This window comes from Balaenoptera ricei, chromosome 9 (genome assembly GCF_028023285.1).
Source record: "Balaenoptera ricei isolate mBalRic1 chromosome 9, mBalRic1.hap2, whole genome shotgun sequence".
Classification (NCBI taxonomy): domain Eukaryota; kingdom Metazoa; phylum Chordata; class Mammalia; order Artiodactyla; family Balaenopteridae; genus Balaenoptera; species Balaenoptera ricei.
The window spans coordinates 58,273,703-58,286,682 of NC_082647.1; the positions used below are offsets into that span (position 1 = coordinate 58,273,703).

At 33.7% G+C, this 12,980-nt stretch overlaps 1 protein-coding gene across 7 annotated transcripts in view; it reads left to right on the forward strand.

Annotated features, from left to right (window-relative positions):
• The window catches only part of GNGT1 (G protein subunit gamma transducin 1), a 294,503-nt gene that overhangs the window by 216,350 nt on the left and 65,173 nt on the right, over positions 1–12,980 (forward strand). For 5 of the 7 annotated variants that reach the window (XM_059932783.1, XM_059932782.1, XM_059932787.1 and 2 more), the window contains exon 3: positions 9,979–10,076. The exons of the other annotated variants lie outside the window; for them this stretch is intronic. In XM_059932783.1, the coding sequence (XP_059788766.1) occupies positions 10,000–10,076 (77 nt within the window). In that variant the 5' untranslated portion in view covers positions 9,979–9,999. The remainder of the gene's footprint in view (positions 1–9,978; positions 10,077–12,980) is intronic. 7 annotated transcript variants of the gene reach the window in all.

The following is a 12,980-nucleotide window of genomic DNA, read 5'->3' on the forward strand; positions in this document are numbered from 1 at the left end:
ATCCAAAATAAAATGAAAAATTGAGCTAAGATTGTTGTATATAAACTTTTTGAGAGTCACACAATCTATCTAATCAACTCCAACTCATAAGGAAAAGACCAAATTCTCGTCTGTGTTTTATATCTTATTGTATCTGAAGAGTAAAATTTCTTCTCTAGAAAATAGGTGTATCTTTTTCTGTTATCATCAGTACCCCATTAATGCTTTATTTAATATACCTTTACCCTTCATAAGGTATGCTGAGTTATGTTTTTATACCTGAAGTAATACCTAGATAGCTGAAGAATAATCCCTAGTAGATTAATAATGTCTTGCAGATAATTTTTAGAAATTGTAGGACTTCAGTGCTTCTACTTGAATTTTCATTTTGGCATTGGCCACATCTGTGTTGACTTGGACACTTGTCTTTTCTTTTTTTACTTTTTTGGTAGTCAACATCTGAACTTCCTTGCTGAGTTTGCAGACTCCCAAAATAAAAATTCCAGATAGCTGCTGTCTCAGGATCTCAGCAGCTGATAGCCTCAGCTCAGCCACGTAAGGTTGAGAGTGAAGTAAAAATATAGTTATCTTCCAAGATCATGAAAGATTGATGCAATCCAGGTATTTCCTTAATGAGATAGTATATAATATGTAAATATATATTATTTGGTATGTTTTTATATGTCTCTGTGTCATTTGAGTCAAAATTAAAATATCATGGTGAAATGATATTATAGAAGAATTTCCATTATAGACAAGATAAGAAAAGTTTGTACACTGTGATTTTGCTAAGCAGTGCTTGGGGGGAAATTTATAGCTGTGATACAGGTATAAAAAATTTACTGTGTTGAAAAAAGAAAGTTCTTAGTGATCTAAATTTCCATTTTAAGAAACTTTAAAAAAAAAAGGAAAAGAAAAGCAAACTAAGTCTAAAGCAAACAAAAGGAAGGAAACAATAAAGATAGGGTAAAATTAAATGACATAGAGAACAGAAAAAACAATAGAGAAAAATCAATGAAACCAGAAGTTAGTTCTTTAGCTAGAGTTCTAAAACTCTAACTAGACTGATTAATTTTTAAAAAAAAGAGAGAGAGAGAGAGAAAAGACTCAAATTACTCAAGCCAGGAAACTGGAAAAGAGATTTGGCAACATTGTCTCAGGCAGGATTCAGTGCAAGAAACAGAAACTATTTAAGAAATATTAAGAAGAAATCTATTTAATAAAGGAGAGTATGCATTTTACAATGTCATTGGAAAGTGGAGGAATGAGCTGGAAGCTGGTATCAGGAATCACCCCCCAAACACTGTTGCTCTGTCCAATCAGAGGAAGTTTTACCTCCAAAACTGCCACTGTGAACTACACACCTCTGTAGCTGGAATTCAGAGATTAGGAGATGTTGTCAGGAAGCTACAAAGCTGGTGAATTGGCACTGGTGTATGAGTTTACTTGCTATTCCTAAAATGCCTCTTGCCACCTACAAAACTGGTATATGGGAATGGGAGTATGAGATCCCATTGCTTCTTCCACCAAAACAGCCACTTTTTATCAAGAAGATGAAGAATAGCCAATACTCTATATGACCTCACATCTCCAAAATTTTGCTTAACAGTATAAAGCCAGTCAGGAAAGTGAACACAGGTTCACTGTTACTGCTTCCATCCAAATCTCATGCAAATACACCTAAGTGCAATACCAATTTACTACAGAAGTCTAGTTCTAAGGTAGTCTGGGAAAGCAGTTATTAGTTTTCCAATAGTTGCAGAAAAGAAGGCATACCAGAGAGAGGGGGAATAGAGTTTAAGTAAACCAGTCCACATTATCGACCGTAAACACATATGGCAATTAATGGCTCATTCTTTCATGTATAAGGAGATCTTATAAATCAATAAGCAAAAGTTTTACATAAATAGAAAGTTCCCAGGAAAACAGATACAGATAGTTTATAAATGTGTAAAACAATGCTAAATATCACTCATAATAAATAAATAAAAATTTAAAATATAACAGTCTTTTGTCTATCAGATGGTAAAATTTTAACAAAATTGAATTGGGGAGAATTTTTGGAAAAAAATAGAATCTCTGGAAGGCAGCTTGGCAATATCTATTAAAATTCAGAATGTACTTATACTATGGTTATCATTCTAGGAATTTATAGTAGATATATGTTAGTATATTTGCAAAGAAGTATGTACAAGGCTATTTATGAAAGTACTACCTATAATGTCAAATACTGAAAACAAACCTAACATCCCTAAAATGAAGATTGATTATAAATTACAGAGTTCGTATGAATGAACAAATGACCAGTAAGTACTAATATGGAATGGCTAGAAAATAAAAATATATTGTTCAATAAAAGAAGCAAGGTGCAGAAGGGTATGTGCAGCTAGTAATCATTTGAGTACACAAAAAATGGACAGATAATTATATGTATGCTTGTATATGTATAAGGTATTTCCTTGTGCTTAATCAAGTAAATAATATCAGTGATTGCCTCTAAGTGAAGAAACTATAGGCCTGCATATCAGGGGTGGGACAGAACCTATTAATTATATCTTCTGATATTTGACTTTTTTTCCATATTGTATTATCTTTACAAAAATACAGAAAATCTAAAATGTAAGGCACAAATGTTCATAAAATTAGTTCAAAAAGAAAAGCTATAGCACATTATAAATTTCTCAGTATACTTTTTTTTTTTGGTAAAGTCCTGTCAGCCACGCTGATATATTACAAGACTTGGCAGTTACTTATACTTATGCCTCCTGAGGCTAAGACTAAAGAATGTTTTAAAAAAGCTTCAAGACTAGTACTGATAAGGAGTTTGTAGAAGCATTGTCTCTTCAATAAAGCATAAAGATAAAAGATTTTATCCTTGGGGACATTTGGGATCACTTAAAACTTTTTTAAACCATAAAGATAATTTATTGACTCATTTAATTGAAAATTCTAGAGATAGAGTTAGATTCACCTGAGTTTGATCAGAGTTCTGGTTTCCTTTCCCTGCTGTTTTCTTGTCTCTGCCCCTCTCAATTATCTTTATTCTTGGTCTCACATTCCTTAAATTAGCTAAAAGGCTGCAGCTCCAGGTAATACGATCTAGAAGACAAAAAAATTTATCTTTCTCTACCTTCAGGCACAAATCCTGGACTTTAGGATGAGTGGACTAACATAAGTTATATATTCCTCTTTGAGCCAATTACTGTAGCAAAAAGATGACATTCTACTGATTGTCAGTAGACAATGGTCAATTGTCTACTGGTCAATGCCTACCAGTAGATTTTCAAGATGGTGTCAACCTAACCAAAAGCACATATCTGTTTTACAGTCCCGATCCACAATGGGATTTTTTTCTTTTTTGGGGGGACCAGGATAGGAACCACAATATTAACTAATATGTTGTCTATTTTATTTTTAGAATTGCTTCCAATGTAACACTTTCTTTTTTTAATGTAGGAATTTAATACACATGGTGTGCTTATTTTCCATTCTTGGAAATTTATGTAGTCACCTTCTTTCTTTTTTAGCATATACCAAAATACCAAGTCAAAGACTGGAAGTTGGAGGGGAGAGGGTTATCTCACTTGGAAAATGGTAGTAGTAATAGTACCTACTTCATGGAGCTGCACTAGGAGTACATATGAAAAAGAATTATCAATATTTTAAAACATGATTATTCATCCACAAACATGACAGAGATGTTAGACTTATCTGACTTACAAAACAAAGATTTTAAAGCAGCCTTGATAAAGATGCTTCAACAATTACAAACTCACTTGAAACACATGAAAAAATAGAAAGTTTTAGCAAAGAACTATAAAATATAAATAACATCCAAATAAACATTTCAGAAATAAAAAATAAAAGCTGAAGTAAAAAGCTCAATGGATGGGCTCAACAACAGAATGAGTGAAAGGAAAGAATTGGTGAACTGGAAGACAAAACAATACAAATCAATCTGAGCAACAGAGAGACAATAAGTTAGAAACATAAAAGCCTCAGGGACCTGTGGGATTATTTTTTTAAAAAGTAAATTTTGTGTCATCAGTGTGTAAGAAGGAGAGGAGAAAGAGAGCAGGACTGAAAAAGTACTAGAAGAAATAATGGCTGAAAACTTACCAAATTCAGCAAGAGAAATAAATCTACAGTACACAAATTTGAAAATATTTCAAACAGGGTAAACTCAAAGAATTCAATGCCAAGACATAATAATTATACTTCTGAAAACTAAAAACAAAGAAAACAAAGAAGACAACAAGAGAACAAATAACACCTTTCCTATAGAAAAAAAAAAAACTTTTGAATGGCAGCAAATTTCTCATCAGAAAATGGAAACTAAAAGAAAGTGGCACATTTTTCAAGTGCTAAAAGAAAAGAAACATAAACTTATAGTCATATACCTGGTGAAAATATCCTTCAGAAATGAAGGGAAAATCAAGACATTTTCAGATGAGGTTAAAGTAAGAGAACTTTTTACGAGTAGACCTACCCTAAATTAATGGCTAAAAGGAAGTTGTCTAAACAGAAATGGAATAATAAATGAAGAAAGCTTATAACATCCGAAGGAAAGAATCAAATGATAAGCAATAACATGAGTAAATACAGTAGGCTTTTCTTCTCAAAATTTCCTAAATTATGTTTGACAGTGGAAGCAAAATTGTAACACTGTATGACAGGGTTCTAAATGTATGTAGGGAAATACTTAAGACCATTATATTATAAATGAGTGAAGGTAAAAAGTACAAAAAGTAAGGTTTCTATACTTCACTCAAACTGGTCAAACAATGACACCAGCATACTATGATTGATAAGTTATGTATACATAATGCAATATCCAGAGCAACCCTTAAAAAACATATAAAAATACATTCAAAACACTAAATAATCAAAAGGAAATTCTAAAAAATGGTCAAGTAACCCTTAGAAAAGCAGAAAAAAAAGAACACACATGAACAGAACACACAGAAAACAAAAATTAAAATGGCAGACTTAACTACTAATATATAAGTAATTATATGATATTTTAAGTCTAAGTAACCAAATTAAATGAAAGAGATTGTCAGAGTGGATTATATACCTTGCTACAGCCACTCTGCCAAAATAGTGTGTCAGTTTCTTTTAAAAAAACCTAAATATGCAATTACTATAAAACCCAGCAAATTCACTCCTGGGCATTAATCCCAGACAAATCAAGATTTATGCTCACAAACAAAAAATCTGTGTGAAAATTGGAAACCATGCTGGAAACCACCCAGATGTCCTTCAGTGGGTAAATGGTTAAACAGATGGTGGTACATCTATAACATGGAATACTACTCAGCAATTTAAAAAAAAGGGGGGACTTCCCTGGTGGCGCAGTGATGAAGAATCTGTCTGCCAATGCAGAGGACACGGGTTCGATCCCTGGTCCTGGAAGATCCCACATGCCGTGGAGCAACTAAGCCCATGCGCCACAACTACTGAGCCTGCACTCTTGAGCCCACAGCTACTGAAGTCTGCACACCTAGAGCCCGTGCTCTGCAACAAGAGAAGCCACCGCAATGAGAAGTCTGCACACTGCAACGAAGAGTAGCCCCCGCTCGCTGCAACTAGAGAAAGCCCGTGCACAGCAACGAAGACCCAATGCAGCCAAAAATAAATTAATTAATTAATTAACTAAAAAAAAAAGCTATTGACACATTAAAAACACCTAGATTAATCTTCAGAAAAATATGCTGAGTAAGAAAAAGCCAGTCCTCAAAAGTTACAGACTACATAATTACATATATATAACATTCTTAAAATGACAAAATTATAAAAGAGAAAATTACTGGTTGCCAGTTATTAAAGAAGGAGTAAAGGTGTAGCTATAAAATGACAAGATGAGAGATCTTTGTGGTGATAAAAATATCATGATCTTGACTGTATCAATGTTAATACTCTGGTGATACAGTAGTACAGTTTTGCAAGATTCTATCTTTTTTTTTACTTTTGCAAATGTGATAGGTGAGAAGTGGTATCTCAGTATAGTTTAAATTCTTATTTCTCTCATTATATGTGGAGCTGTGCAGTTTTTCATATGCCTGACATTATATAAATGGAAATATCTTTTTTTTTAACTGTTAGTTGGTCCTTTGATTTTGCTTATGGAAATTTTCTTTGTTTTGTGTTTTACACTGAAAAAATTTTAATGTAGTCAAATTTATCAATCATTTCTCTCATTTTACATATTGAGTAATGATTAGAAAATATTTCCAATACTCAGATTACAGAGGAATTCATCTATATTTTCTCCTAGTTTATGTGAGATTTTCATTGTATTATATTTAGAACTGTGATCAGTTGTGGAATGTATTCTCGTGTGGGAGTGAGGTACAAATATTATTTTATCTTTTTTCAAATGGCTATCCAGTTATACTAATAATTAACAGGCAATCCCAGTTTTCATGATTCAAATATGCATGGATTTCAATTACCATGGTTTAGTTAAATAACATTGTTCCTCAATAATGTAGCTCAAATTTCAGTTACCACAGTATATTAACTATGAATAATTACATACAGTACAAACTTTGCTGCTAGCTCTTCAGTTTATAAACCACTACATAAACAACAGATGGACATCTTGCTCAGTGACAAATCATGTTACTTCTTTCAAATCCTATTGGTAATTGGTCACTGTACATCAATTATTCAATTCATGCACAGTGAAGCATATAGTCGTGTGCCTTCTTGGCCTCCAGTGATAACTCCATGTGCCATTTTATAAAAATAGATAATTAAGAGAGAATTGCTGCACAAGGTAAAAAGTGTGCTGAAGAAATAAAAATAATAATGCTGAAGTAAATTTGAATCAAACAAAAATGAAATTATATTAAAAAATAGCTGACTTTGAGAATGGTGACACTTTTGCCATTTGAGAAACTCTACGTATGCAGCCAAAAATACTTGATAACATAAAGTTTTCCATTAACTATTAAGATTGCTCTACATAATATCAGCTTGCATAGTCATTTTTTTGTGTTCCTATATTACCATGGAAAGTGAGAACTCCCTGTAATAAAAAGTCCATCTTTTCCTCAGGGATTTGGGAAGCCCCCTTGTATAATACACTGCATTTCTGCATATACTTGGCTGTATTATTGGAATTCCTATTCTGTTCTACTGATATGTCTCTTCATGCATCAACACACATTTTAAATTATAGAAGCAAGCTCACTGATATTGTTATATCTTTCCAAAGTTTTTCTGGCTATTTTTAAAATAAATAATCTTTTATGTCTTCCTTTTTCAGTCTGCATGACTCCTTTCCTTGCCTTATCACAATGGCTAGGACTTCCAGTATGACGTTGAATAGAATTGATGAGCGTAAGCATCCTTGCCTTGTTCTTAATATTAGGTGAAATACCTTCAGTATTTGAATATTAAGTATGATGTTAGCTATAGGGTTCCTCCCACCACTCCCCATGTATGCTCTTTATCAGATTAAGTAGTTTCCATGTTTACTTAGTTTGCTGAGAACTTTTATCATGAATTGCTGTTTTCTTGGCTACTTGTTTATTTTTCCACATTATTTCTAGTTTAAAACATATAAAAAATTTAAAAATTGTAATTATTAACTCATAAATTAACAGTCAACTGATACGTTTCTGATACTAAGTCTTTCTGTTCAAAAACATGATAATTCAATCTTTTTATTCAAGTATAGTTTGTATAATTTTAGTAATGTTTTAAAGTTAAGGCTTTGTTAAGGTATTTTTATGTAATGGCTTTGCCTGAGAATTTTATTTTTCTTGCTACTGTAAATGAGCCTTTTCTTATATTTCTAACAGATTATTGTTTACATACATGAAGATGATTAATTTATGTATACTAACTTTATGTTCTTTGTTACTAAATTCTCATGGATTTTACTACTTTTTTTCATAGATTCTCTTGGATTTTGAAAAAAATTCAATCATACATTATCACCTGCTAGCAATGCTAATTTAACCTCTTACTTTCCACTCTTTGGCCCCTAATTATTCTTTTCTAATTACATTGGTTAATATCTTCAGTAACATGTCTAACACAGGTGCTGATAGTGAGCATCCTTGCATTATTCTTGGCTTTTATTGGACACCCTCTAGTGTTTCCCCATAAAGTAAAATGCTGGATTTTGGACTGTGATATAAAACTGGTTGAAAATGTCATCTGAGTTCTTTTTTCTTCTATTCTTATGGTTAATCAGTTTGGTTTTAGGGAGGAGTTTCAGGGAGATTTAAAGAACTACTGCTACCATGATCATGTAATAGGAAGTTCCTCAAAGGTTAAATTTTATTTAGTAAGAGAGGAGGGAGGGGGAAAGAGAGAGAGAGGGAGTCACTAAGACAGAGATGCATTTCCTCTATGACTAGAGACATATGATTATAGTGAGGAGACTGCTTTCCTGAAGGAGACAGAAGAAATCTTGTTCAATTTATTAATAGAAGATAAATCATTAGAGTGATATTAACGTGTGCAGCAGAAGTTAATACTGGAAGAAGTAGCATGACAGGAAAATACTTATAAGCAAATATGAACCAGATTATTGGGAAAATCAAATGGATTGACCAAGAGTTAATATTAAAAATTGTCTTTGGATTACTGTAAGAGCTCATTTGATGCACTAGATAGCCTAAGAATTAAATTGACCATGTGTGAAAGGATTCCAGTTCTTTATCTTTGGAGACATAATCCAGGCTCAATTGAGGCTCAATAATAAATGAATAAATAACTTATTTTAAATCAACTAAAAAGAGCCCAGTGAGATTAATTTTTCATTTCTTCAAATTCTGCGTCTTTTCACTCGGGACAATTTTGACTTCTCACATTTTAGTACTTCAAACTTAATAGAAATGCTTTTCTCTCAGAACTAAAATGCCTAGTTGCTAGTACTCTTTCCTTGGAAAATTTTTTTTGGAGAATATATAACATCTGCAATGCTAATCATCAAAACTCCAGCTTACAAGGAAATGGCAAATATCTCAAAGGCAAGTGTAAGAAATAATCCCCCAGAGAATACTATGGTTAGTGGAAATAAGAGACTGGAGAAGAAGTACATTTGCTTTCAAAACAAAATGGGTTTCTGTTCAGATCAAGGATTTACATCTTTCCACAATCCCTACTGAGTTAATAATCCTGAAAAACCAAGGCTTAAATAACAATAAAAGTTTATTTTGGCTTGAACACCCACCCAAGTCCTTCTGAGATTCTAGCTGCACTAAGCATCATCCTAGCACGTTGGTGTTCATCCACTCAGATGAAGGGATATTCCCAAATAGGAGAAAAACATCTCTTTCCCATTACACCATAGCAAACGTATTATCAGTACCTTCTGTATTTATCTAAATTCAAGGTTGAATTATACTCATGTTATCCTGTCGGACTTCACTCAGTTCTTTATAATTTTCAGATACGTTTTGGAAATGCTGATTTTGAGAGCTGACTTCTTCCTTTTTATTTTTATGTGTGGGCATGGTATTTACTCAACCATAAAATTAATTTGCTTTACTTGAGGGAAATAGTACTATGAGTCTACAAAGCCCCTGTAAGAATTTCAATACTGAAGATTTTGGTCTGAATATTGCACAGTTCAGCTTTTCAAATGTGGAAAGAATACCCAAGAACTAAGGTGTGGGATTATCTTTATTGCCTGGATACTGAAGACTCTACCAATTAGAATGAAGACTGATTGGGGTGTGACTAGTAGATGTTTGGAGGGGTCGAAGCAAGTATGGTAGGAAATTCCATTTTGACCTAGTGAGCCATGCAAACCAGGGGAATGGCTTCTCCCAAATGGTCATTTCAAGGACTACTTGTAAATGCAAGAAAGTTTGCCAGACAGCTGTTCCTGACAGCTAACTTTTGTTTTACTCTTTCCTATTTTTGTTTTGTGGGAAAATCTCCTAGACATCCAAATATTTGTGCTGGAATTATTTTCTTGTCCTACTTCTGCCAGACACAAAAGCCAAGAAAACATTCAATTTGTTTTTTCCACAGGAACCATATATAGGCAGCTAAATGGCAGCACTGAAGAACAAAAGCAAAAAACAGTTAGCTTATGGGATAAAGGAACGAGAAAGAGAGAGAAAGAGAAGGTAAGAGAGAATGTAAGAAACAATAAAATAAATCTTTGCTTCATGTAATCTTATTTAATATAAGGACAATGTTAAATATTCAGATTTTTTCAATCTTATTAGTTTCAGGTGGCCACCTTTGCAAGGAAAAAAAATCTATATATGTAACTCTATCTATCTATCTATCTATCTATCTATCTATCTCCCTCACTGTGCTCTTCAAAAAAAATTCCTATTTTGGATTGAGATGGTAGAAAATATAACCATGTGTTAGTAAAACACACAAATACACACACACACACACACACACACACACACACACACACGAGTGTTGGAGAGGATGAAATTTTCCTTTACCCTTCTAGGTTCTTCTGGCTCCTCTAAGAATTAAATTGGCATGAGACAGATTAACAGGAGAAAAATCAAACAAAAGTTTAGTAACATGTAAACATGGGAGGAACCCAGGAGAACTGAGTAACTCGCCAAGATGGCTGAAGCCATCACCTACAGTACCACCTTCAGCTAAAGACAAAAGAGAATGTTAGGTGTAGTGGGTTGGGACTTCAAAGTGGAGAAAGGCAATTCACATGGAGAGGGAAAAGCAAATGTTTGATAAACAAATATTCTCTGGACCATGTCGAGACAATGGGCACAGCTTGATTGTTTTCAGCTTGAATAATCGCATGCCAAAGAGATATTTTGGGGTGGCAAGTTGTGCTCCTCTACACAAGCATCATCAACAACAAAAACCAGTTTCTTATATACACAATGCCCAGAACTGTAGGGTAAATACTTCTATTTGGGGGTCTACGTACATGGTTGCTATTATTATCTGGTTTGAAGAGTTAATATTTTTCTAAACTGTATGATTTCAGGAAGAACACAATTTTGTGTCCACATCATTCTACACTGTTTGATAATAATAAAAATAGTCTGTGTTCGGATTTTTTTTAATCCATATGTCAAGTTTGGGGCCTTTCTTTTGAAGGCATCCCATTAAATAAAATAGAAACCCCTGAGATATGAAAAATAAGTTATTTAGGCTTGGGGAAAGGAGGCTCATGGGAGTTACTGAGATTGCTCAGGAAGACTACTCTTCCTCTCTGAAAATTGTCAAAGGAAATCTACTGGAAGGACATCTCCACCCATGTGTTCAGGATTTTAAAAAGAGGGTCCAGTGTGAGGAAACGTAAAGATGTTGCCCAGAAAAAATGGAAAGTAGAGGAACTCTTTTAGAAAAAGGTACCAGATGTCATGGAAAGTTCATTAAAAGATGGAACGTAAAAGATATGTCTCTCCTTTCTCTGAACAAGTATTGTATGACATCAGAGAAAGGTGGAATGGAGATAAAGAATTCCATGTAGGATTTCATTTGAGAAAAAGAATTCAGCTACTATAAGTGGGAAACTGTTGGATTAAGATAGTATTCGTGGTCTCTCTCAACTATTAAATTCTGTGATATAAGAATTATAAGAGCCGAATTTTATTGTAGTATTATTCATTATAGTGAAAAATGTTATGCCCTAGGCAGAACATCATGATTATCAGAATAATGGGAACATGCCCATGCTCATCTCAATTTCAAAAGTTAGACATAAATGTCCTCTTCAATGGCTCTTGTCAAGCCTCGGGCCCTCTGACTAGGAGGTGTATGGCCGTACACCTGATGGCCCTTTAGGCAAATGAAGAGAGTAAAAATATTTAAAAACTTAAAGCCCACCTTAAAGGAAAGAGGCTAACCAAGAAAATACCATGACGGTGTTCTGAGATTGAAGGGAAGTCTGATGCCCTGATACCCTAATTCATCTAAAGCAACAAGTGGTTAATAGTTGCCAATATGAAGGTGGAAACCCAGCGACAGAAATGTTATCTACTTTAATGGCCACCTTCCATTTCCTTTTTTCACCCAGGCATGGTTCCTGTACTTCACAGGAGGAAACTTGGTCACCCACAGATTGATACATTGTAAAATTCTGCCTGTCAGACTTTATTTGGAAACAGGATCTGCCAATCTTTCTTGTGATTTTATGCTTACAAGGAATCTTCTTTAGAAACCCACTCTCAGCTCTATTAATGACAAATTCTAACAGGTGTTATTTTCCTGTCAGACTTTTCATTCCTCTCATGACGGTTCAATAGAGACCACCTCCAAACTCGAATTTGGATATTCAAAGTTTATGCTCTATTTTTCCCACCCTCTTGTATCCCTCCTCCTCCATAGATATTCAGGTTTCTTTTTGAGATGGGTGTTCTGGTACTAGCCCCCCATTCTGTCTTTCTATTGACCAGCCTTCCCCTAGACATTTTAAAGTTTCTACTCTTTCTGTCTCTGTGTTCAAAATCTCTTATTTTCCTTCTGTTTTACAACCTGAATATGATGTGCTGGGTGACATCCTTCTAATAACAGTTAATTCTTTGTAAAATCTTAATGTCTTTCTCCTCCCAGGCTGTAAGCTCCTTCCAACCTAGAATACTGACTGTAATTATACAAATGACAGGCTCTGAGGCATTCAGGTAGGAAAATATCTCAAAAACTCACTCAAAGTATTTACCAAAAGCTGATAGACCTTACTAAGATTATAATTTACCTCACCTGTAGGAATCTATCATGGTGTATTAACCTTTCTTGTAAACTATCCCTTGTTATTTGTAGATTGTCTATGCCCAAATTAAAGGAGTTACTTAGCAAATATGTGGTTTATAGAATGACTACAAAATATTGATTTGGGTGACTTCCTTCCCCAAATGGACTTTTGTCCAAAATTATCCAGTTTGGTAGTCCTCATACCTTAATTTTATACAATGTGCAACAGTTTTCTTTAGCATTATAAAAATATAATTTATGTAGTTTTGTTATTTTTTTCTGGAACTTAGGTTACCATATGTTTGCTAAGATACCATTATACGAATGGGGTCAGGAAAGGT